This window comes from Pelodiscus sinensis, chromosome 4 (genome assembly GCF_052426305.1).
Source record: "Pelodiscus sinensis isolate ZL-2025 chromosome 4, ASM5242630v1, whole genome shotgun sequence".
In the NCBI taxonomy this organism is placed as follows: domain Eukaryota; kingdom Metazoa; phylum Chordata; order Testudines; family Trionychidae; genus Pelodiscus; species Pelodiscus sinensis.
In genome coordinates this window covers 128903945-128930645 of record NC_143055.1, presented here as the reverse complement: position 1 = coordinate 128930645, position 26701 = coordinate 128903945, and the positions used below count along the sequence as shown (strand labels likewise).

General features: G+C 44.7%; 1 protein-coding gene across 1 annotated transcript in view; it reads right to left on the bottom strand.

The window, feature by feature from the left end:
- Positions 1 to 26463, bottom strand: part of MOB1B (MOB kinase activator 1B) — a 70739-nt gene extending 44276 nt beyond the window's left edge. Inside the window, exon 1 of the mRNA XM_075929429.2 lies at positions 26304 to 26463. Within this exon, the coding sequence (XP_075785544.1) occupies positions 26304 to 26317 (14 nt within the window). The 5' untranslated portion in view covers positions 26318 to 26463. The remainder of the gene's footprint in view (positions 1 to 26303) is intronic.
- Between the last annotated feature and the right edge of the window lie 238 nt (positions 26464 to 26701).

Sequence of the window (26701 nt, the reverse complement as noted above, 5' to 3'; positions counted from 1 at the left end):
TGTAATGCACATTTCTACCTCTCCCTTGTAGATTTGCAATACAGGCAGTCCCCGGGTTACGTACAAGATAGGGACTGTAGGTTTGTTCTTAAGTTGAATCTGTATGTAAGTCGGAACTGGCGTCCAGTCAGACACTGCTGAAACTGACCGCCAGTTCTGACTTACATACAGAATCAACTTAAGAACCCTAGGCGTCCCCAAGTCAGCTGCTGCTGAAACTGATCAGCAGCTGATTCCAGGAAGCCTGGGGCAGAGCAACTCTGCCTGGGGCTTCCTGTAGTCAGCGCTGGTCAGTTTCAGCAGAAGCTGACTTGGGGACGCCTGGGGCAGAGCAGCTGGGGTGCTACTGGACCAACCCAGCAGCACCCCATCTGCTCTGCCCCAGACGTCCTGATTCAGCCGCTGCTGAAACTGACCAGCAGCGGCTGAATCAGGACCTGGGGCAAAGCAGCTGGGGTGCTGCCGGGTTGGTCCAGTAGTGCCCACGGGCGCTGCAGGGCCAATCGGCAGCGCCCCAGCTGCTCTGCCCCAGAGTCCAAAACAAAAGCCTGGTCTGCTGGAGGGGGGAGCACACTAGCTGCGCGCCCCCCCCCCCCCAGCAGACCAGGGACACAGGGAGCAGAGCCGCAGCGGCAGCGGGGTGCCGCGCCTCTGAGGCTTTGCTCTGGCAAAGCCTCAGAGGCGAGGGACCCCGCCACGGCTGCGGCTTCAGTCTGGGTGCCTGTGGTCTGCTGGGGACGGTCCCCAGCAGACCACAGGCACCTGGACTGAAGCCGCAGCAGCGGGGGGTCCCGCGCCTCTGAGGCTTTGCCAGAGCAAAGCCTCAGAGGCGCGGGGCACCGCCGCTGCTGCCGCTCCAGTCTGGGTGCCTGTGGTCTGCTGGGGACGGTCCCCAGCAGACCACAGGCACCCGGACTGAAGCCGCAGCCGCGGGGGGGTCCCGCGCCTCTGAGGCTTTGCCAGAGCAAAGCCTCAGAGGCGCGGGGAACCGCCGCTGCTGCCGCTTCAGTCAAAGCGGCAGCAGCGGCGGTTCCCCGCGCCTCTGAGGCTTTGCTCTGGCAAAGCCTCAGAGGCGCGGGACCCCCCCCCGCGGCTGCGGCTTCAGTCCGGGTGCCTGTGGTCTGCTGGGGACCGTCCCCGGCAGACCACAGGCACCGGGTCTCAAGGGGCAGCAGCAGCGGTTCCCGCGCTTCTGAGGCTTTGCTGTGGCAAAGCCTCAGAAGCGCGGGAACCCGCCCGGTGCCCCTGGTCTGCTGGAGACGGTCTCCAGCAGACCAGGGGCACCGGAGCAGCTTACGAACGGGGCTTTCTCGCCCCGACTTCCGGGGCAAGAAAGCTCCGTTCGTAAGTGCGGATCCGACGTAAGTCGGATCCGCGTAAGTCGGGGACTGCCTGTACCACACTAATTGGGACTGGCTGTGAGGACTTGTCTCCACTATACAGTGGATTTGTGGCTGCGGAGATTAATCACTGATTTGTTGTCTGCTTCGGAGAGGGTGGGGAGCTTTTTGGGAGGGCTGGGGGCTGCTGACCTACAGAAAAATCAGTCAGGGCCTGCCGCATACAAATGAGAAGCAAAACAAAAAACAACAACAACAACAAAAAACCAACACCCCACGGATGTGGTCCCCTCACACACCATCTAGGGAGGCCCAAGCTAGTAGATTCTGAGTGCTCCAGCCCCATGAGGGACCGTGGAGGGCTGGAGCACCAGTGCGGGCTCCCCAATGTTGGGGGGGCAGAGAGTCCTGAGTCTCAGGGGCCAGATCCGGGCAAGTAGGCCATAGGTTCCTCACCCCTGGCTTAAACACAATAAATCAACCTCTGAGTGCTCTCCTGTTGACCCTTGTACTTCACCAGGACAAGAATAGGTGAATTGACAGGAAAGCATCAGCTGCCAACCTTACTGCATGGAAGACACCACAGTAAGTAGGTCTAAGCACATCGATTTCAGCTATGCTATTCGATGGGAGGAGAGGAGGGCATAATGCAGAGCAGGGTTTCGCAACCTTTTTTTTTTTTTTTAATAAAATTCCCCTTTTTCAAAAAAAAAAAAAAATTGTAAGTATCCCCAATACCTACAGTTTTCGGACACACAATTTTTTTTCTACCATTGGAACACATTTGTTTAAACAACATAATTGTAGCCAGGCGGGTAATGACATTTTTGAGTGTAAAAAGTACAAAGAAAATAAAGCGCTGTAAACCTTAAAAGAAAAATTAAGTTTTCTCCAAATTGCAGTTATGCTGACATATCCCCCAGACTTCTCTCGTGCCACTGGTTGAGAAACACCGGTGTAGACGAGGCCTTAGAAACTCTAGCTGCTGGGACAAAATTCTGCGATCTATCTTCTGAGCAAAACACGAGACTGGTGAAACCATGTGACACCGGTTATGCTTGTGGATCCAGATCCCAAAGAAATTATTTGTATTGAAATGGGAAGCCTGGCAGCAAGCCCTGCGTGATTCATGGATTCCACATGTAACCATCTCACCGCATGTTAAGTAAAGGATGTGGATTAAAAGAAAGATTCATTGAACATTTTGTGAGGACAGAGCCACAGGAGTAACATGACAGAGTCCTTGGACGAGTCTCTTCCATTCCACCCCAAATCAGAAGCACTAGACAATGTCAGCCCTCACTCTAAACCCTATCTAACAGCTCAATAGCCACTCAGTCTATTCTCAATGTGCTGAGTGGCAGCAATCAAGACCGTCTCCTACAAAAGTCACAGAAGTTAAAATGAACATTCAGTGTAAAATCTGCCCCCAGTTTTACTAAACCAACTGGACAATGGGAAGCAGACCGCTCAGGGAACATACTGCGCAAAAGGCAACAGCAGTGTTATTTCATTTGTTTCTGAATTCATCACCGTCTCGAGGGCAAGGTCTGTCTGTAGCTGGAAAATGTTTATATTACCCAAAGCATTAAAAAAAAAAAACTTTATGATTAGTTTGCTCAAGATCCATCCTTGAAAATTAAGAACTGATAATAGTAGCTGAATACATGCACAGACCAAATAAACAATGTGAACATGTAAGACATGAAAAACAGCTGACCACAGAATTGACAGCGGCTCCATCTTTTGTATCAGTATCTAAATACAAAGAGACTGACTAATTTGAAGCCTGCTGAAAGCAGTATTGCTTCCCCAAGTGTTCAAAATAAACGAGACAGGTTCCCGCCCCCCCAAAAAAACCACACCCCCGATGAGATTTTACAAAAATAATTAATTTTGGACTCTTAATTTGCTATTTTTTATTTGGCTCTTCATGGTGCACACACAGTCACATTTTCAAGCTTTTCTCAACAACTATAGAGTTTAGACACATGCTTTATTTTAAAAAATGAAATTGGGATTCTTCCATAATCTCCTCTCTCTAGGTGCTGGATTTTTTAATATAAAAAAATCAAATATGGCAAGGCACAACAAAATTGCAAGTGTAGACAACACTGCAGAAAGGGTATATTTTCATTCTCTCTCTCTCTCTCTCTCTAACCTAACCTAAGAGTTTCCAGGCTGCTCAGAGAAGGTAGGGTTTTTGCTAACATACTCTGTCTCAGTTTCAGGCATTAAAAATTTTGTCTACAGACTCACGAAGTTAGCATAGTTCTGGTTTATACTCAATTCATGTTTGGAAGTTTTTCACCATAACAATCAGTGCTAGAAATTTTGTTTTGTGTGGTGATCATGAGAAAGAGATGGGTGTAGAAAATGCTTATATGCTGCATAAATTGAAAAACCTTCCCACGGGACAATATGCAAGGTTCCTCAGGAATCTGACACTATATATCCCTGAACAAGAACAACAAATTCTTCTTCCTATCATGGCACATTTCATCCAAAGCAGAGAATTTTATACCACACAATAAGGAAAATACATAGCATTCCCATTTCACAGAAACGAATGCAAAGGGAGGTCAAGTTTACCCTGCCAACAATGTTCCCTCTAACCTTTTCCATCCATGTGCAGAATATTTTTTTCTGTGCACCGAGGCATGTGTGAAAGTACACCACCAGTGGAAACAAAAACCAAGCTGTGGGCACTCTGCTAATCAGCTGGGCAGCATTGGAATCTTTCCTGAGCAACACATTAGTGTGCATTTTACAGGGAGCACTGCCTGCCCATATCACACACATATACAAAGCCTGGAAAATAAACTCAGAATTCCCAGCTCCCATATTCTGACCACTAGAATAGATTCTGGGATAGCCCCAATGCTATTCCAGGCAGGGCTAGCTCTAGGTTTTTTGCTGCCCCAAGCAAAACAAATTTTGTCTGTCTCACACACACACCCCTTTTTGTTGGCTTTTACACATTTGCACATCACAATTTTTTTTGTTTTGTTTTGGTGACAGAGACAAGATTTCCAGCTCACACAAAGCTCTTTTTCAAAAGTGGGAAATGTACCTTAAATCTCTACTTTATTGTTCTTATAGAAATAGGCTACTTTTTTATTGTGGTTTGAATGCATGAAAAACTATTAAAACAAATAGTTCATATTTCCTTAACTAAGTATCAAAAATAGAAGGGAGAACTTGTGCCACATCTAAAACTCAACTAGTTTATGGCTATACTTAATCAATCTTCAAACCAATTACAATCAGCTAACAATACCACTCTGTTTAAACATACTTGTCAACCAATTATGCTAACTATAGCACATAAGACATCTAAACTAAATCAATAAATAGTTGTATTGTTAAACTAGATTTGGTTTGGAATGCAGTGGCTCCTTATGTGGCTCTAACACATCTATGTTATCAGATAAACTTAGATCAGGGGGTGTGCATGTGCACTTTATTTTTGTGTCCCCATCATTTTAGTAGCCATTATATATTCAAGTTTATGAGGTGTTAGAGGGAGTGGAAAGTTGTATGTGCCCAATACAACTATATATGGAATGAAGCTTGCCTTAGAGACATCAAACACAAAAGTTTACCCAGATCAACGAAGTTTAATTCTTTAAAGAAATATCTATGAAACGGCATGTGTGGTTCTTTGAAGAGTGTAGAACAATTAATATTCTGTGTGTGTGTGTGTGCGCGCGTGCATGCGCGCACCCGCACGCAAGCATGCGCGCACCCGCACGCAAGCCCGCGCTGGATCCTTGTTTGGTTCTACTTCTACTACAAACATGAACAAGAGAAATATACTAGGAACAGACTTCAAAGGGTCCGTGGGGCTGAGGCTGTTGTGGGGGGGTGAGGCTGGGGGCTGGGCCAGCGGGCTGAGTGTTTGTAGGTATGCCAGGTGTCCAGTATTTTCTGATTTTACCACCGGACAGGAAGCGAAAATACCGGACACCTGGCAACCCTAGGCGGAAAGGGGTCATCTTACCTGGGATTTCCATACGATGTAGGCGGAGGGGTGGCTGATGGCTTGGAGTGGAGACGCTCTCGGAGGAGGTAGTGGCCGCCAGGGAGGAGCAGAACTCAAGACTAAGAGACAGGGGCGGCCAGCAGGCTCCGGGGCCAGGCGCACATGGTGCCAGTGCTGCCTGCGCAGCCGCGGCATCTCCCGCGGCCCTTTAAATAGGCGGGGCAGAGCATTGCTGGGGACGAAGAGGAGCAGGGGCGGCCAGCAGGCTCTGGGATGCACTGGGCTGCGGCCCTTTAAATCAGCGGGACAGGACGGGGCTAGGCGTTGACGGGTGAGGGGAGGAGCAGGAGAGAAGACAGGGGCAGCCAGCAGACTCCGGGGTGCATTGGTGCTGCCAGCTGGCTGCGTGCCGCTGCGGCGTTTCCCAGCCGCAGCCCTTTAAATCGGCAGGGTGGGGCAAGGTGTTGCTGGGGCAGCACCGGCTGCTTACCTGAAATGCCGCCCCTGGCAAACTGCCGCCCCAAGCACCTGCCTGATTTGCTGATGCCTAGAGCCAGCCCTGATGCCAGAACTGGACTTTCTAATGAAGAGACACCCCCAGTTGCATCAAACTGTACAGTAGTTTTCAGCATATAAATATACACTTGGGCCTGGATTGCAAAATCCCAAATAATTTTCAGTTCTAATCCAATTAGGATTTGAATCCACATCTTCCAAGCTGGCAAATAAATAAATACACTACTTCATTCTCTTACTATTGTCCTGAACTATTTAGACCAAATAGAGCAGATGCATAGCCATTTTTTTTTACTGTGCTTTCAGTCTCAGTAGTAAATGCCAGTTTCATTTCCTTCTGCTTCACATCAAGCAGTGGCATTAAACTGAAGCATATAGATGTCAGACACATGCCAAGAAAAAAAAAAGCCAATAGAAGCTTTTGATGTATGACATCATATAAAAGCTGTCAAAAACATATCACAATATTTCGGGGGAGAGGCTTGACATGGGGAACTTCTATGGAAGTGAACAGAATGCCACACAACACAAGTTACAAACGAGTCCCCCTCGGCATCCCTTCCCTTCCCCACAGTTTGTGGCTTTTAGACTAATGTCATTCAAAACTAGATGTTTTTTCTTCTAAACTCCAACTGGCAGCAGTCTGGTGTTCATTTTTTGCTCCCTTGCAGCCAGCATTCTTCTTACTGCATACACCTCAGCAGACAGTCTATTTGCTATTTATTGTTTCACCTGCTACAAAATAAAATGACAACTGCTGCATTTTTCTTCACTTCTAGTCTCTGGTATTAAGGTAACCGCTGTCCCTAAAGTAGCACGTCGGAGCTCTGTGGCTTGCCTCAAGACTAGTAACAGTATTCTGAACCAGAGACGGCAGCAGCTGGAGTTTTCAACACTCTCCTCATTCAGGAATGCATGTTATCTTTTCCTGGCTGTGATATACCAAGGCTTCAACCAGTTGCTGAGCTTACTGAAGACTTGCACCAGCTCGCACCTCTTCCTCATTCTCAACTCTTTCCCTAGAATGTTTCAAATTTTGCAACCCACTCAATAAGTATTAAGATTTTCCCCCATAGCGAGGTCTGCCCCTTTGTAGTACAGGTTGGACCTCCCTGGTCCAGCACCCTCGGGACAGATTTTGCTGGACCAAGGGAGGTCATTTCTGGCATCCATGCTGCAGGCCCCACCTCCTGCCCTGCCGTTCCACTACGCTGGGTTGCGTGCTGGGTTTCCTTCCTGGGTTTTCCCTTCCCCTCCCAGTGGTCCCCTCTCAGCCCAACTGAGCTGCGCCCCCCCCGCCGTCCCCAGCAGCCCAGATGAGCCATGTGCTGGTCTTCCCAGTTTCTGGCCTCCTGGGCAGCCCAGTTGGGCTGCACACAGGGTTCCTGCTCCTTCCTGCAGCATGCTGGGCTTCTGCCCCCCTCCCACCCGGGCCCCTGCAGTGTGTCAAGACTCTTTGATCACTTGCTGGAACAGAGTCCCGGTTTATAGAGGTGCAACCTATAGTGTTATTCAATGAGCCTTCTGACCAATCCTCAAGAACAACTATTTGATACGACAGTGAAAATACTGATTTGGTTTCTAAACATTTTCAGATAAACCCAGCCACACTGTATATTGCTCACAGCTCCTGCACGCTTCAAAATAAGGCAGCATTCCAAATTGCCATTTGAAATATTTCCTGGAGATTCTGCTGTTTGACCCTGCCTACTGTATCAAGAAGGGAGGTTCGTTTCCTGGTTCAAGTGCCTGCTCTTGCCCTCTATAAACTGAAGACAATATATGGCCACACCTTCCTTTCTGGCCTGCTGCCCAAGACCTAGGTCAAGGATGAACGCTACAGTACACAATCTAAAAAAGGCTGTTCAGAATAATCAGTGTTTGTGTATATTTAGCAACCTCTACTTCCCAGTTGCAGCTTGATCAACTCAGATGTACACTTAGAACTGCACAAAGAAATCCTGCCAATGCTCATAATTTTATTGCGAACCTTCCACTGTTTGTCTGAAAGACCCAACTCCTCAAAGTCATGCAATTCTGCAAACATCAAATGTCCATGAAAAAATTTCAGGATTGCTAAGAAAACTTGAATATGTCAATGCTAAAACCTGAAAAAACTAAGAGGCAAATAAAAAGATCCCCAAAATTATAATTGTAAGCCAATCATCATTTTTGAACACTTGGAGTAGGAAACACTGATAAAGTAACAGTGGTTATAGGTTATGGAAGCTCCTCTTAAATTTCTGCTAGACTTTGGATTTGGCTAGCCGAAGTATAAATAGCAGTGTAGCCTTGATAGCATGGACAGTGGCAGCAGAGGCAGGGCTGAGCTATGCCCAATACAAATCTGACAAGGTATGTACTTGACACAGCTCAGCTGGCCTGCAAATGCTACCAATATTTGTGCTTGCTCACTGACAGCTAGCGTGAACATGTGCATGTGAGCAGGGAACTCGCACCCCTATGTCACTGTATAGACATAGCCAAGTCTGTTTTCTATGCTGTAAAAGAGAGATTACACTTTCCTTGGGTCTCATACTTTCATTAATATTTGTGATGTTCACAGTTATGATGGGAGGACACAGGCAGAGCCCTGCGTGGACACAAAATTGGTATCTGCATCTGCAAAAATGAATTGTGGATATCCATGGATTTGCAGGTCACAAGAACCTAGAAAGAGCTGTGGTATGAGTAAGAATTTATACGGTTTGCTGCAGCATTTCTCAACATCTAAATGGCTTCTAAACTAGGAACCAATCAAAGGTGTGACATGCTTACCATCTGCAATTAAATCACCCATGTTTTTACATGTGATCATTTAATGGACTTTTGACCTCTGAAGAACCTTCAGAGAGCTATGAAAGTCAGAACTGGAATCATAGGATACTACCGTACCCAGTTCACTGAATACAGTATACAGCTGAACTGATTCCTGGAAGAGCTACCAGTTGTGAAAGTGGCTTAGGTTTACGAAGCTCTGTCCACAGTAGTACAAACAGCAGCATTGCAGAATGGGAAGTGAAGAAAAAGTACAGTTGACAGGATGATTCAACAGGGAGGAGCTGGGATCAAAAAGGCACACAGACAGCAGGTCACAATAAAAAAAAAAAAAAAGAGCTACAGTCTTAGATCACCCAGACAAGCAAAAATGAAAGACTAAGGAACTGAAAAAAATGGCCACTTTTTTATATCTCCCCCTTGTGTAGTCAGAGTGACAGCCTCGACCGTGCTTTCCCCCGCAGCTCACATTGACTGGGGACAGTGAATTGCAGCCACTAGAAGCTGAGGGGCTCTTTGTCTGTGGATGCTCCAAGGACACAAAATGTCCCCGCACACCAGCAGCTTGCATTGATGGGCTGGGAACTGAAGTTTGCCAACTCTGCTGTATTTTAAAAGTTGGAGTCACAAGAAACATGCAGCAGCTTTAGCAGATTTATTTTAGTGTTATCTAACAAAACCCTGAAGAAATGGACTCCCACGCATCCTTCACCCACTGGGCAACCAGATTGATTTCAGGGTTCATAAGATTTCTGTTTTTTGGCAACTTCACCATATCAGAGCACATCCAGTCGGACCACATTGTGCACAGCCTGTCTTTAAAGGGTTTGTTCAGGCAGACAACAAGCAGTTGTAGGACAGAAGTGAAGCCTCCAGGTATTATAGCCAAATTAGGGGGGTTTTTTGGCCACGTTTCACCTCATCCATCTTATCTGCCCTGAACATGTCCCATACAAGCACAGAAGGTTTTCTGAGAAGTCTCTTATTACATGCTTTTCCCAGCCATTCAATAGTCCCACTTTCATCCATCCATCCCTTTTTCATGTGCACATACATTTAATATGCACATATATTTAAAGTGCACATACATACATCCCTTTTTTAATGTGCACGTACTTTTTTAATGTGCACATACACCTACAGGAAATTTCATGTTTTTAATCCAGGCTTTTCTTTTAAAAACAATAACAGGAGGGAGCTTTGATCCCTTGGTCAAACACGATAAAACCACTATAAAATGAAATTTCCATGGCCAATGTTTTTAATTAAAACTGTCTTTTCACCAACGCCAATTACCGTTCTGTTGCTTAGGAGATCAAATGTCATTAGTGTAACATCTGTATTTTCTATTTGTGACTACTCAGATGCATATTCCTTCTGATGTTTTATAATAAACCTTTGGAAAGATTCGATTTTTTCTTCAAGGTCTCTCAGCAGCTTTTGTGCTATCTTTGTTCACTGATTAAGACAAGAGATCAGGACAGTTCATGAAACGAGTATGCCAACCTGCTGCAACAAATATTGATGACTTTACTGACTTGTATTTGTCATCTTTCAACATTTGCAGGCCACGCACACAAATTCCAGTTCTAGTGATGAGATACCCTTTTTGTCGATATTCAATCATTGAGATCTTTCTCTAGACCATGAAATGACGCATACCTCATTAGACATTTGTTCTTGCTTCTGGGCATGTCTATTAAACAATTTTGTTTTGTTTGCTTGTTTATTTTTGTCATTCTCTTACATGCCTCATTGATACAGAATTCACAAGCAGTAGCACAATTATTGTTTGCTTCTGCATATTCAACAACTTTAAGTTTGAACACTGCATCATAAGCAGACCGTTTTCTTTTGATTTCACCATTGTTCATTTTAAATACAGGAATGAAAAATTTGGAAAATAATTTAATTATAGATTTTGTAGGACTTTTAAGAGGAATGTCACCTGCTTTATCTCTGTCAAATCGAAATAAAGAATGATTAAAAAGCAGCCCCGTTGATTGGAATGTCTGTGGTGACAATAGGCTATTTAAATTTTATTACAGATTTTTATCGATTCTGCACATTATATTTTCCGATTGGCTAGAGACTTAGGAGGTCCAGTGGTCAATAGGCATGAAGAGATCGAATTACACTGACACCAGTGCCATAGTACTATCCTTCATTGTATTTTTCTGATTGACTGGTAAGGTCTAGCATTTTGTGAAATGAATGGGTCAAATTCCATGCAGATACAATTTAAATAAAAATAAAATGTTAGCACATTTTTTTGAAGATTCAAGCAAGTCCAGAACTAACATTCCATCATTGGTGATCTATAAAAGGGGTCAGCAAATGTTGGCTCCCAGGCCACCAGGGTAAGCCGCTTGCACATTGGGACGTGTTGTTTACCTGGAGCGTCTGCAGGCATGGAGCCTCTTGGCTCCCAGAGGCTGCAATTCGCCACTCCCAGCCTATGGAAGCTGCGGGAAGTAGTGCAGGCTGACGGACGTGCTGGCCACCACTTCCCACTGCTCCTGTTGGCCAGGATCGGCAAATTGCAGCTACAGGGCTCCGTGCCTCCAGACGCGCCACGTAAACAAATTGTTCATAACAAGAACAATTAGGCTTCTAATAAGGACAAGAAATGCAGGGATTTTGAAAATGTATCTGTAATTTAGCCAACTTTGCCACTTAAAGTGGCAAACTTCTAGATTTAATAGGACTATATCCCTAGGACACATATAATGATACCTGTAGAGATATTACCATATTCAAAAAGGTCTGATGAACATAAACTAAAATAACTTATAGAGAGGAGTTGAAGCTGTACTGCTTAGTGTAAGAGAACCAAGGCAGAGATAGGATTACAGTAGTTTTATAAAAATACTGAAAGGAATGGATTGATGTTAAACAGCAGCTGTGCCTGTAGTACAGGGGGACTAACCAGAGTATAAACAAGTGAGGCAGAAATGTCTTCACACAAAGACAGATGGAAATTTGGAACCAGAAACTCCTGAAATACAAGATTTTGGTAGGGGCAGAGGGGGAAAATGCCTACAGCCTTCTAGATATCTCAAGTTATATTGAAGTGATAGTATAAGTCAATGTATTTAAGGTTACGGCTTAGTAGAGCAAAATGCTCTTAAAGTTCCTATTTTTCCCTCTGCAGGCAAGATGAGAAGGAATGAGATAAGCTCAAGGAAGTCATTCACTTCTGAATCATCAAAAATTCACTGCTTATAAACATTTAGACACAATCACAGGAGGAACAAAAACTTTTACATTCATTAATTACAAAAGAATGGGGTTTTGTCTTTGTGCATTTGAGACTATGATTTTGTACACTGAAAAAATGAGAAACTGCTAAGTCAATTCACACATTTACAGGGAAATAAAAAACACCAATTTAACAGAGCACTACTGAGATGTGTAATATAAAGCTGAGAGCTATAGAACGTGGCACAGAATTGGAGACTCAACTCGCCTGTCATGTAAAATATGATTTCTGGTAGAGAGTATGTAATTTGTGGGTGTGGACCTGTGAGACTGCTAACAGTTCAGTAGAACTTTAATCCTTAAGTTAACGATTATACAGTAAAAGCTCTTTTATTCAACACTTCCCCCGTCGGCAAGCTCATTAAACCAGCACTTCTGATCTACACTGAAAGTCTGTTTTATAGTGCGGTTTATGCCAGTCCGGCAAGAGCAGTGCGGTGTGCTCTGGGAGGAAGATTGGGCCCCGGAGGGGGTTTTGGGTAAGAATATGGGAGGGGCTAAGGTACTGGATGGGGGAGTCGCTCAGTTCTGGCAGCCCCCTGTACATGGCTCCCTGTCCCTGCTATTGCTGGCAGAAGCATGGCCAACTGATGCTACAGGCACACTGCCTCTGTCCTGCTCCCCAAGCACTGATTCCACAGCTCCCAGCCCACTGGCCAGGAACCACAGCCAGTAGAAGCTGCAGGGGGCAGCGCCTGTAGATGCAGGGAGCCTACTTGCAGCAGAGACACTTGACTGTGCCTCTGCCAGGAGCAGAGGGGATGGAGAGCTGCTGTTGTGCCGCCAGAGATGAGCGCTCACTAAGGTTCCCTGTAAGCTGCGCACCTGCATGCTTGTGCAGCTGTTTTCTGAGCTCTGCTCAGAAGTTCAAAGCTCCCACGCAGGCAGGGAGCTCAGCCGATCGGCCGGGGGGGGGGGGGTCTTGCTGATCAAGCAGCTAAAGGGAGCTAGCTGCCTGCTTGAACTGAGGAGCTCCCAGAGCTGGTAAAAAGGGAGATAAGGAGACAATTAGTGGTTGGGGGGAGAGGGAGGAGGAGAAAAAGAAGTAAGGGAGAGAAGTAAGTAATTAATTGGCTGATGAGTCAGAGGGGAGGGGAGTTTGGAAAGTCTGGTCTGCAGGGAGAGAGACAGGCAGAAACTCAGCACTCTCAAGCCTCCTGGGAAGGGGAAGATAAGGGGCTGGCTGCATAGGGTAGGTGGAGGAAAGAAAGGGTGGATGGGAGCTGGCATCTGTGCAGTGAGGTGGAGGCAGGAAGCACAGGGCAATTTGTCTGGGTTTTCTGACTCGCTGTAGTCCTCTCTTTCTGGCTGGGCTGGGGGTAGGGGAGCAGGCTACAAGGGATGTGTGTGTGCCAGGACATTTGCATGATTACATTTCAAACAAAGTTTACAAAGGTGTTAATGGCTTAAGATAAGAAAGAAAAAGATTCTTAACACAGACATTTTTTGGAGTGTTGCAGATATCTAAAACTCTGATCTTAATGATTTTTTAAAATCCAAATGCTTATCAGATAGTCGAGTTGATTAGTCGCATCCCCCTTCCCCCCATGCTGCCTCTATCAGAAAGAGGCAGCAAGGGAGGGGAAAGAGAAGTGGGTACTTCAAAGTGGCGGCAACATGTGGAACCTGGGGCCAGACCTTGGGCTCCATGCGGTGCTGTTGCTTTGAAATGCCGCATGCAGCCCAGGGCCACGTGCAGCTCGGAGGAATCCCCAGCTGATCTCAGGTTCCACATGGAGCTACTGCTTTGAAATGCCGCAAAGAACCTGACCGTGGGCTCCAGGTTTTCTCCTTTGAAGTGTAGCAGCAGCCCCACGGGTATTGCTACACTTCAAAGGCGGAGGTGCTCTATCAACTAACCGAACAGTCAAAGCAAAATGCATCAACTATTCGATTAGTAAATTACTTGCAATTTAACATCACTAATGTGGTAGAGTTCTGGCTCTTATTAGTCAGAACTAGCTGGTACAGTAAACTTCCGATAATCTGGCACCTTTAGGACCCAGGGGGTGCCGGATTATCAGATATGCCGGACTATCAGAAGGGGGGGGCTATGAGGGGTCTGGAGTGTGGTGGGAGGGGATGCCACCCCAGGCTCCTCATAGCCCCCCCTTACGATAGTCCGGCTCTGCCCCAGGCGTCCCTGATTCAGCCGCTGCTGGTCAGTTTCAGCAGCAGCTGAATCGGGGATGCCTGCAATAGAGCAGCTGGGGTGCTGCCGGGTTGGTCCCGCAGCGCCGAGGGGCGGCGCTACGGCACCAACCCAGCAGCACTCCAGCTGCTCTTGGGGATGCCTGGGACAGAGCAGCTGGGGTGCTGCGGAGTTGGTCTCGTAGTGCTGCCCCTCGGCGCTGCGGGACCAACCTGGCAGGACCCCAACTGCTCTGCCCCAGGGGTCCCCGATTCAGCCGCTGCTGATACAGATCAGCGGCTGATTCCAGGAAGCCCGGGGCAGAGCTGCTCTGCCCCGGGCTTCCTGGAATCAGCCGCTGATCTGTTTCAGCAGCGGCTGACTTGGGGACTCCTGGGGCAGATCAGCTGGGGTCCTGCCGGGTTGGTCCCGCAGCGCCGAGGGGCAGCGCTACGAGACCAACTCCGCAGCACCCCAACTGCTCTGCCCCAGGCGTCTGGATTCAGCCTGCTGGTGAAACTGACGCTGCTGGTCAGTTTCAGCAGCGGCTGAATCCCGACGCCTGGGGCAAAGCAGCTGGGGTGCTGCCAGGTTGGTCCCACAGCGCCGTCCTTTGGTGCTGCAGGACCAACCCGGCAGCACTCCAGCTGCTCTGCCCCAGGCGTCCCCAAGAGCAGCTGGGGTGCTGCTGGGTTGGTCCCGCAGCCCCGAGGGGCAGCGCTACGAGACCAACCCGGCAGCACCCCAGCTGCTCTGCTCCTGGCTTCCCCGATTCAGCTGCTGGTCAGTTTCAGCAGCAGCTGAATGGGGGAAGCCTGTCCGGCTGCCCCAGCACTTCCGGATTCCTGATGGTGCCGGACCATCAGGAGTCCCGGAGCATTGGATGCCGGACTAATGGAGTTTTACTGTACTAGCTTGAGTTGTTAGAAAGGCTGATACATGTACTCCAAGGGTAGTGTTAATTTTCTTTTTTATTTGATTTCATATTAAATATCGTAAGCATTGCTCCTTTTTAAAAATCCCGTTTTAATATGTTTTCTTCCACACATACGGACTGCTTAAAATCATGTGTACGTGTGTGTTTTGTTTGTAATGGTGGTGCACATCCACACACACAACCACCTCAATATTGGTGGTGCACATAAGAAATATCAACCTGCCCAAAAGAAAATTCAACCTGCCGACAGACAGAAAATGTTAGAGGGAACATTGGTACCCATCCCCCCCTCCAGAATCCCAAGCTGCTCCCACCCCTCAACCCCCTGCCACACTCAAGTCCCCTCCCAGAGTCTATACCCCACAGCTCCCCCACATCCCCAAAGCCCTCCCTCTTCGTTAGCTGCCATTTTTAATTTACCGGCCCCTGACGTTCCCCCAGCATGCTGGATAAAAGGGCTTTTGCTGTATTCACAAGAACAGAATAATGCACTAGGATTAGGATGATGTTCTGAACACCTTATACAGTAGCAGCAGGAACTGCTCCTGCCCCTCCAGCAGAACTAACAGTAACTCTACGCATTAGGAGACCACAGTGGTATTTGTAGACACAGGTAGAGAGTTCAGAAAAAAAAGAAATGGAGGGGGGGAAAGGAGAAGTAAGGCCAAGTTTCTCTAAAGAGGGGATTGAAGCATCCACCACATGTGTCTCCCAGAGCATCACGCTAGCTCTTCTTCCCTTCTACCACACGCCTGTTCCAGAGTCTCTGCCTAGACCTCAATGTGTTCAGTGTTGACACATCTGGTGCATCCAGGAGTGATGCTGGGCCAGCCTTGGGAAAATGGATGTAGGAAGACAGGTGTGCTGAAATACGGGCTCATCAATCCAGCAGAGAAAGGTATAGCCCAATTAATGGAAGCTGAGAGTAGATAAATTCAGACTGGAATAAAGGGATACACTTTTAAATTAGTGTGATTAACCATTGGAACAACTTAGCAGTAGTTAGTCACGGTGGATTCTCCATCACTGAATTTTTAAAACAAGACTGAATCCTTCTCTAAAAGATCTGCTCTAGTAATTATTGGGGAGTGGGGTGGGGGCATCTGTGTTATTACAGGAGGTCAGACTAAATTAGCACAATCGTCTTTTTCGGTCTTGGGTACTATTCTGAAAAATCACACCAGATGAAAAGCACCTCCTGTAGAGAAGTGAAATAAACAGAAGATCCATCTTATAATTGCTTATATATATATATATATCATAGAATCATAGAATAATAGGACTGGAAGGGACCTCGAGAGGTCATCGAGTCCAGCCCCCCGCCCTCAAGGCAGGATCAAGCTCCGTCTACACCATCCCTGACAGATGTCTATCTAACCTGTTCTTAAATATCTCCAGAGAGGGAGATTCCACCACCTCCCTTGGCAATTTATTCCAATATTTGACCACCCTGACAGTTAGGAATTTTTTCCTAATGTCCAATCTAAACCTCCCCTGCTGCACTTTAAGCCCATTACTCCTTGTCCTGTCCTCAGAAACCAAGAGGAACAAATTTTCGCCTTCCTCCTTGTGACACCCTTTTAGATATTTGAAAACCGCTATCATGTCCCCCCTTAATCTTCTTTTTTCCAAACAAAACAAGCCCAGTTCATGAAGCCTGGCTTCATAGGTCATGTTCTCTAAACCTTTAATCATTCTTGTCGCTCTTCTCTGTACCCTTTCCAATTTCTCCACATCTTTCTTGAAATGTGGCGCCCAGAACTGGACACAGTACTCCAGCTGAGGCCTAACTAGTGCAGAGTAGAGCGGCAGAATGACTTCACGAGTTTTGCTTACAACACACCTGTTGATACAACCTAGAATCATATTTGCTTTTTTTGCAACAGCATCACACTGTTGGCTCATATTCAACTTGTGGTCCACTATGACCCCTAGATCCCTTTCCGCCATGCTCCTTCCTAGACAGTCGCTTCCCATCTTGTATGTATGGAACTGATTGTTCCTTCCTAAGTGGAGCACTTTGCATTTCTCTTTATTAAACCTCATCCTGTTTACCTCTGACCATTTCTCTAACTTGCTAAGGTCATTTTGAATTATGTCCCTATCCTCCAAAGAAGTTGCAACCCCACCCAGTTTGGTATCATCTGCAAACTTAATATATATAAACAAGTCCACCCTTAAAATGGCTGGACAGAGTTTGAGAAAATTCAGTCAGAACCATTGCACGTTACTATCATACTTCAGAGTATAATCTATAAAACTAATCGCGTTTTTAACATTCAATGTATTTGCTCATGAAAAGATGAGTAATCCAGAGCTTCCACTGGAGTCAGTGAGAAAAGTAAAAAGGAAAAGACCTCTCATGCACATTTTCAAAAGCATTTTTAGATTTTTCAGCTACCTTTTGATAGCTCAGTCTCTGCTGACTTATACTATATGTTCCCCAAAGGAGAAGATGATTCTCAGCATGATACAAACGCACCTCAGTAGGCCTTCTCCAAGAGTGCTAGAAAGATTATGAAACAAGCAATTCTAGCAAGTTATGTGCTATTATCACCAATGCAAAAACAGGTGCAGAGTAGACAATGTCAAGCCAAACAAGGATTCTATAAGATACTTCTAGATGGCTATGTACAAAAAAAACCATGAGGAGGCAAAGCTAAACACTGGATTCATGCAATCACACCCAATTTAAATTGAATGGGACGAAAATAAAAGATGGTCTGTAGAATGCGACAAAGGAATATTCACTCATTGCCAGAAAAGGATTCTGCAACAACTGAGTCAAAGTGACTGATGACCTTTCTTGCTCTAATCATCTGACCGAATAGTTTCTCTTACAGTTACATCTCATTTTTTCAGTAAGCTCACTATCCCTGAAATTTAATACAAATATTTTAGTTAATTAAGCAATAAGACATGCAAGGCATATGGTGCAGCTTATTTGATTTGCTGGTTCTTTTAATATTTCCAATCGCACAGTATTACCTATTGTATACTTCTACAGAACTAAAACAGACTAAATTAATTAAAAAGAGCCTTCTAGTTTTTCTTAAAAAAAAAAAAAATCAGGAGAGGTTTTATTTTACTAGTCAAGTTTCATTTATTTACGTAAAGTTGAGCACTGAGGCATCAAGTTAAGTACTAATGGAAACAATAGTCAAGTCCAGGGGAAGAGAAGTAGGAGGTCTAAATATGTAACAGACAAAACTGTCGAGAATTGCTAATATAGACAAGCCGCGTAATGCACATATCTGATTTATGTCAATGTACAGGAGACCATGTTTATGAAGCTTTTAAAAAGTAACATTTGCCAGAATAATTAATATATAATCATTTCTGATACCTGTCTTCATTCCTTAGAAAACTGGGGACAAAACCTGTACCTCTGGTGTCTTGTTACTCCAATCTCCTGTAAAATGGTTCCGTTCTAAGTTCAAGGACTCAGATAGTCTTAGCAAAAACACCTTACGATGTACTTTCAAAAGAAATATTATTCCGGAATCACAGTAAACAGTGCGGCACACAGAAATCTCGCCTTTGAAAGTGGTCAGGGTTCTTGTCCTTTTTTTAAATTTTATAACTATAACACCTAATTGCTTGGCTCAGAAAAATAATAAATAAAGGGGAAAATTAAAAGTATGAAACAATTTTAGCATAAAAGCACACATTTAAGAAGTAATTAAGTAGCACAGTTATTTTGGTGGTGAATATGTAAAAATATTTCCACAATGAACTATGCATTACTTTATCGGTGTCTTTTAGTTTGTTTGTTTGATAAACTCATGCTTCTTTACCATCAGCATCATTTTGAAGAAAAAAAAAACCCAACAGTAGCATCCATTTAGTCCTTCATGTATGTACCTCATAAGATTACATTTTATGTGCAGTCTTTTAGATGGGCACGGTGGAGTTTAAAATTCATTGCAACATCACTAATATCATGGAGCTTTAAAGTCATCCCCATAATCCTAGCATTCCCAGGGTGGTACTATTTCATCTTGCAGCTGGGAGCTCTAATGAGCACACCACTGCAGTGCCTCAGCCCACTAACTGTAATCTGAGGGAGAAGGAGCAAGAGCTTGGGCATGTTAGACACAAACCTATTGGGACACAGGGACAGAGATCTTCTTATTCTTTGTAAGAGCATGTGGGGTGCCCTGCATCAGGAGGTACTGCAGTCCAATGATGTGAGTAGGAATAGTGGCACTGATAAAGGAGAAATTCTGTCCCCGCATCCCAGAGCTTGGGAACAATCCTATGATAAAGCATTGTATGTGCAGAACTGAAAAGTTTTCTAAAACGTTTCTGAGTTCCCAAGGTAGTATAAAAGGAAAAAATAAAACAGCAAAATACACTGTTTTAAAGATGGGGCAACTAGGAAAATTGGGGGGGAGGTCATTTAGGTTTTAAAACCAGTACCAGAGCTTCTGACAGCTTTCACAGAAGGGATCGCATAGGGATACAAAGTGAAAAACCAGTTAAGCTGTCAGCTTGGGAGCAAATCCTTGCACTCTTAACTAGGGATGTAAATGAGTAGTCGACTACTCGCATTCCCCCCCTGCAGTGCTGCCCGCCCCTCCCTCCCCCTGCCTGCTGCTGCCTCTATCAGTGGCAGCAGCGCGAGAGGGAGGGGGCAGGGGAGGTTGCTGCAAAGCAGCTTCTCCCCACAGCAGGCCCATGCTCGCTGTGAGCAGAGGCTGCTCCACAACCCACAGCAGGGAGCTGAGACCCCACCACGAACAGGGGCTGCTGCTCAGTCCCGGCTTGCATGAGGTCCGGGACCTACCCCCACTGCGTCTCTGCAGCTTAAATGTAGTAGGAGCTGGGTGTGCAGGCGGTTCTTCTTTTATCGACTAACCATATAGTACTACATGATTAGCCAATTACCCGCCTCTTAACATCCTTAACTCTGACCCTTTAAAAATAAGAACTGAATAGAAATACTCAGACGTGCTGCTACAGCATTTGAAAATACTTTACATAATGTTAAACAGATTCTTGGTAAGACTGTACATTTAAACAGCCCATAATTCAATCATTCTTATAATTACTAAAAATTCTTACTAATTGTGAAATTAAGTGTCACAAACTGTTGCATATACCACAGCCTCAAGAGGGATTATTAATAGAATTCTTTGGAGGAGGCTATGGCATATGGAACCAGTTTCAACACTTAATTTCACAGTAAGTAACATTTATTTGCGACGTAGCACTGCTGCCACCAGGGCTTGGAAAATTCCCTTGCTTATGGTGAGTGGGTTGCTTTCCCAGATAAGTTTCATTAGCTTCAGCAGAATCTAAACTCTCATGAGTTTCAGTTTGTTTGTTTTTTAAAGGAAGCTTCTAGCATCTTATACTTGCAATGAAAACCTTCCAAACAGAATCTAATCACCAGGTCTGCACACAGTGTGCTCCAAAACTGAATAAATGGCAGGTTTTCACAATCAGTATTAGGAACACTGTCAGAGAACCCATGAAACTGACTTGAATCAGGTCAGTTTCACTGTGCAGCACATGAGACCTTCTAGAACCATGGTGTCCAACATGCTAGCCACATAAGAACAGACATACTGGTTCAGACCAAGGGTCCATCCAGCCCAGTATCCTGTCTGCCAACAGTGGACAATAACAGATACCCCAGAGAAAGGGGACACAACAGGTAACCCTCACATGATCCCTTCCCTGTCACCCACCTCCAGAGAAAGAGCAGCTAGGGATTATTCCTGCCCATCCTGGCTAATAGCCATTGATGGACCTAACCTCCATGAATCTAGCTAGCTCTTTTTTGAACCCTGTTAGCCTTCACCGCATCCTCTGGGAAGGAGTCCCACAGGTTGACTGTGCACTGACTGAAGAAAAGCTTCCTTCTGTTTGTTTTAAACCTGCTGTCTATGAATATCATTTGGTAACCCCTTGTTCTTATATTGTGGGAATATGTAAATAACTTTTCCTTATTCACTTTTTTCATACTAGTCATGATTTACAGACCTCTACCCTGCCCCCCGCCCCGTCTCCTCTTTTCTAAGCTGAAAAGTCCAAGTATTTTTAATCTCTCTTCATATGGGACCCGTTCCAAACCCCTCATCATTTCTGTTACCCTTTTCTAAACCTTTTCCAATGCCAATATATCTTTTTTTTTGATGAGGCGACCACATCTGTATGCAGTATTCAAGATGTGGGCATACCATGGTTTTATATAGAGGCAATAAAATATTTTCTGTCTTATTCTCTATCTCTTTTAAAAATTATTCCTAACATTCTATTTGCTTTTTTCACTGTTTTCAGAGAACTATCCACAAGGACTCCAATATCCCTCTCTTGAGTAGTTGTAGCTAAATTAGTCCCCATCATATTGTATATATACTTGGGATTATTTTTTCCAATATGCATTACTTTACATTTATCAACAATAAATTTCACTTGCCATTTTGTTGCCCAGTCACTCAGTTTGGTGAGATCTTTTTGAAGCCCTTCACAGTCTGCTTTGGTCTTAACTATCTTGAACAGTTTGGTATCATCTGCATGTTTTGCCACCTCAATGTTTAATCTTTTCTCTAGAGCAACTATAAATGAGTTGAATAGGATGGGCCCCAGGACAGACCCTTGGAGAACCCCACTAGTTACCTCTCTCCACTTGGAAAGCGTACCATTTATTCCTACCCTTTGTTTCCTGTCTTTTAACTAGTTATCAATCCAGGAAAGTCCTTTCCTCTTATCCCATGACAACTCACTTTGCTTAAGAGCCTTTGTCAAAGGCTTTTTGGAAATCTAAGTACACTATAACCACTGGATCCCCCTTGTCCACACGTTTGTTGACTCCCCTCAAAGAAGTCTAGCAGATTAGTAAGGCATGATTTCCCTTTACAGAAACCATGTTGACTTTTCCCCCAACTAATTATTTTCATCTCTGTCTGAGACAATTTTTTATTCTTCACTATAGTTCCAACTACAGGTAATTTGCCCGGTACTGATGTTAGAGTTACTAACGGTCTGTAATTGCCAGGATCACCTCTAGTGTCTTTTTTAAATATTGGTGTCTACTAGCCACATTTGGCTATTTGGCCGGTTGAGTGTGGCTACTTTTCTCTAGCAGTAGTCAGAGTGGTTACTGCTTTAGAACTGGTTGGACACCACAGCGCTAGAAGAAGCATCACATGACACTATAGTCGGAGGGAGGGGAGAGAGAGATTGTAGTAGAGAGCAGAACAACGGACTGACTTGATTTCTGGCAAAGTTGGGAAATTAGAGAGTAACCAGACAGCTCTTGTACTTGCCAGTCTAGAAATGTATCTAAAGTCTACGTTTCATGTAATGTATCTGCTATGAGGTGTGGTTATAATTTTTATAGTTCTGATTTGGAAATGGATCTGCAAGAAATAGTTGGGGAGGAAGCTAGGAGAAGAGTGGACACGCATTCCCTTTTTGCCCTACATATGTATAAAGGAGGCCTGCATTTAGAAGATTTAAAAACAAGTCAGATCATATTTACACATCATGAAGAAACAAAAACCAATATCCTCAGAAGCACATTTCCCCCTTTGTTTACAGGTCACCTTTACATTGATATTTAGTGACATATTGTTGAGACGTATATAATATTTGTTGGTAAAATTTACATGAACTAGTATAACTTATCCCTCTTCACTCCCAGAAATTGTTTCCTATAGCTCTTTTTCCCCAGAAATATGTACTTGTCAATTTTGACTGTTCACTTAAATAAAACAATCAAAAATATGACACTATATACTGAACATACGGATAGGGACTATATAATCTTAATGGTTCACAACTGTTAGATAATAAAAACTTTAGGAACCTGAATTATGGAATTTTTATTAAAAATCATTTTTTACGTAGCTTCTTTGCTAGGGCAGTTTTAGTAATTCAAGATACCAGTAGCAAGTTGCCAGATGGTACGCCTACAGAACTATCTTTAATTCCTTCCTTGGAGAAGCAGACTATGATTTCTGCAGCTCTGGTGTAATTTCCTTTTGAAAAGAATCTGTCAAACTGAACTTTTGGGAATTCAACTTTTTTTTTAAACTGACTTCTGATTGTGCGACCTGTTAAAGAATATATTCTGTAGCTCTCTTTTAAAACTCTTTAGGGGGAAAAAAGTGTTTTTGCTCCCCTTAGATGTTTATAAGGATCTTTTCAACATGGGAAAAATGGATTATACAGAGAAAACAGTAAAACTGACAACATACAAAACATACAAGCAGTAAATAAAACTTTTTCAAATTCATTAACTTCTCTCAGTGATAACTGGTGTTAGTTTGATAATAGTAGGTAACATTTATTTTAAAAAATGCTATTTTTAAGTTGAAAATATCTCTTGAATTCTTCTCACATAGCTAAGTAAGAAATAGCCAAATGCTGACCACTTGCTGACTTTATCAAAAGAATAGGTCTGATAAATGGAAACTGAAAACTCTCCACCTTTCAGGAGACACTCAGCACCCTGCATGATTGAGCTGCATATGAACACAACTGCTGTGTTATTTCAAAATCCGCTGACAAGGAGAATGTGGGTTTTTATCTTGTGCTTCGGTGGCAAACTGGAGAATGACAGCAGTTACTTAAGATATAACCTGTACTTGTACAGAAGACAGGTACACCACAGTATGGTACAGCTAACAAAAGCATCTTTGTGAAACCTTCATAATAAAACTGCACCAGATAAATTTAAAAATGTGTAATCTACTTGGAAATTTAAAAGAGAGTACTGGTATGACTGGACTAGAGAAAGGTAGAAGGAAGCAAAAACACTTTGTATGTTACCTGTAGCAGCAATTAAGACTTCTCCTGAGGCTATGTCTAAAAAGTGTGCTTATTTTTCAGCCTAAAAAATGAGATATTTATCATATAAAATCACTCGTGTTATATAAGACTTTGGTTTTGATGGGTGTAACTTGGATCATAAAAGATAATTCCTAGGGAAGGAAGGAAACTGAAAACATAACATAACCTTTTTAGGAAAATGCTTGAATTATCTACTTGCTAGTTGAAAGCTAGGTGGGGAAAAGAAAAAACAGCAATTTCTGCTGAATTTAAACTTTATTTTTAAAAGATACGTTTCCAGACTTTAATATTTGAAAGAAACCCTTTCAAATATAAGCAAATGCAGTACTTTCCTCCTGAGTCTGCAGACAGCTCCAGTACCTTTGCTGCTGCTCCTAACTTTGCTGAGCAGCAACAGAAACAGGCACTGAAGTTATTCATACAAGAAGTGGACACTGACCACTTGGAGGCTAGAAGGAAATAGTAGAGTAGCAGAGACCTGTTTCACCCAATTCCAGAAGCCAGGAGACTCTGGAAAAGGAGAAGATACAGAAAGCTTATCTTTCTCCTCAGTAGTCAGTGAAGGTGGAGTTTCACATTTTTCTGACACCAATTATCTAGGGGCCATGGATCATGAAGCCAGTTCCCACTCTCAGACACACACCAGACTCCAAGGACAGGATTCTGGTGTCACCTTCCAGAAGCTGGGGATGATGGAGGATGGACATAGGTAGGCTTGTAACTAGGGCAGTGTCCCTGACTCCTAATAATCTTTGACTAGCAAGCTTGGTCATTCAGCTGGGAGTGTCTACCAATTCTGTTCTGAACTAAGATATTGAATATGTAATTTCAGGTACATGAAGTAGGTTTTAGCAAATTTACACAAAGTACATGTAATAGCTAGGTTTATAAAGGGAAGCTAATATCAATCTTAATTACAGAGAATAGTGTCCCTCTACTGAGAAAAGTCCTTACTACTTCTGTTCCCAAGAGGAAAGCATTTTATCCCATGTTCTTTAGAATTAGGCCAATCATACAACATCTAACAGTTCTCAATATAAGCTTTCAGCAACTTGCAGTCACCATGGCACTGGTCCAGCAAAGACTTTAGTATGTGCTTAATTTTAAGTACAGGTAGGTTTTGTAGACTGAGGCTTCTAGAATGGAGTTTAACTATTTAATGGCATCTTTTCCAACTGCATAGTTCAACCCCTTTTTCTCTGGGGTGCTTCTCAGTTTAGTTAATAGGTCACTGAACTGGTAATGTCTTAAGTACCTTGTTTCCACTCCTGAAGGGAAAAACAAAGATCATTCAGTTCCACTCTAGTCTATGAAGCTGAACAGCAAAAACATAAGTATTATATGTTTCTGATTTGTCTCTAATTCCTATACAGGATCTTTGAATCCTTGCAGTAAACAACTGCTTTCTCATTAACAATATCCATTCATTCAGGATCTTTGTACCGATTTGACCTGCTATATTTATAGCACATGAAAGGTAGTCTGCATAAGGAACATCTAAACCCTTACTTAACTTTTAATTCCTAATGTTTTACAAGGCTCAATAGATTTAATTCACACGTCAACAAAAATACCTCATGTGAAAAGGTTTTTGCTGAACAGATTTGTAGTTAATTTGCAAAGTCTAATAACTTGGTATCTACAAAGTCTAATAACTTGGTATCTACAGAGTGTTTGCCTCACAAATTGTTTTATAAACATTGGGCCTAGCCCCACACCAAATATTACCAGTTGAGCAAATTCAGAATAGTCTCTGCAGGGTAAAATTTGAGAAAGTCTCACTTCCCTCTATTAATGGAATGCAGGGATTCATTTCCTGTAATTTTTCCTTTAGACCCCTGCATCACATACTTTTTTTTTTAATTTACAGGCTCAAAGAACAAAATATGGCAACATGCGTTCCCCTCTATGAAACAAACTGCACCTTCTACATCCCGGAGAGATATTTGTTTACAAGGCTGTCTGGGTCCTATATCATAATCAACTTCTAATTTGAGAAACCTACCCTTTAAAACATTATTTAAAAAACACACGCACACAGGACTCACAAGAACCCCTCCTCCTCTTTGCCCCCAAACACTAGGCTGATGTTAAGAAACATGTCACAGGAATATTATAACCCCATGTTCCACCAGCTCTTGCATGGCTGAGTCAGGGCCAGAATAGGAAAGGAGGATGGGGATTTCTCAATGTTATTGTCCAAGATGTCTATTCTCTACAGCAACGACTGTGCTCACAGCTGACCCTAGTCCCCCTCCCCCCACTGGGCTGGGGCAGAGGCAATGATTCTGTGCCTGTAGACCCCGCACTGTAATTAAAGCACCAGGGACGGGGCGAGCTCTGCCCCGCACAGCCGAGAGGAGCCGGGGGAGAGGGGGAGAGGGGGAGCCGGGGAGCGGGGCGCGATGGGGCTGCCATTGGGGCTCGCTCGGGGAACCAGCTCACGGCCGTGGGGAGCCGCGTCCCCGAAGCACCAGGCGGGGAGCCCGCGGCGCAGAGCCGGGCAGGCTGGAGGGAGCGGGGCGCGGGGGGCTGGAGCCGGCTACTCACAACAAGAAGCTCATGGCGCAGGCGGCGGAGGCAGCGACTGAGCCCGGCTCCCCACGGCAGCGGCGCAGCGGGGCGGGCCCACGGCGGGGCGGGGCGCGGAGAGCCGGGGCCTCCCTCCGACGTGCGGGGCCGGGATCCCCGCAGCCAGCCCGCCCCAGGGCTCCTCCCGCCGCCCCCCCCCCACACTGCCCCGCCCCCGCTTCCAACCCCCCTCACCTCCTCCAGCGCCGCCCCCCCACACTGCCCCGCCCCCCCACCTCTGCCCCCCAACCCCCCTCACCTCCTCCAGCGCTGCCCCCCACGTCCCTACCACCCTCCCACACATTGCCCCACCCTCCGCCTCCAACCCCCCCTCACCTCCTCCAGCGCTGCCCCCCACGTCCCTACCACCCTCCCAC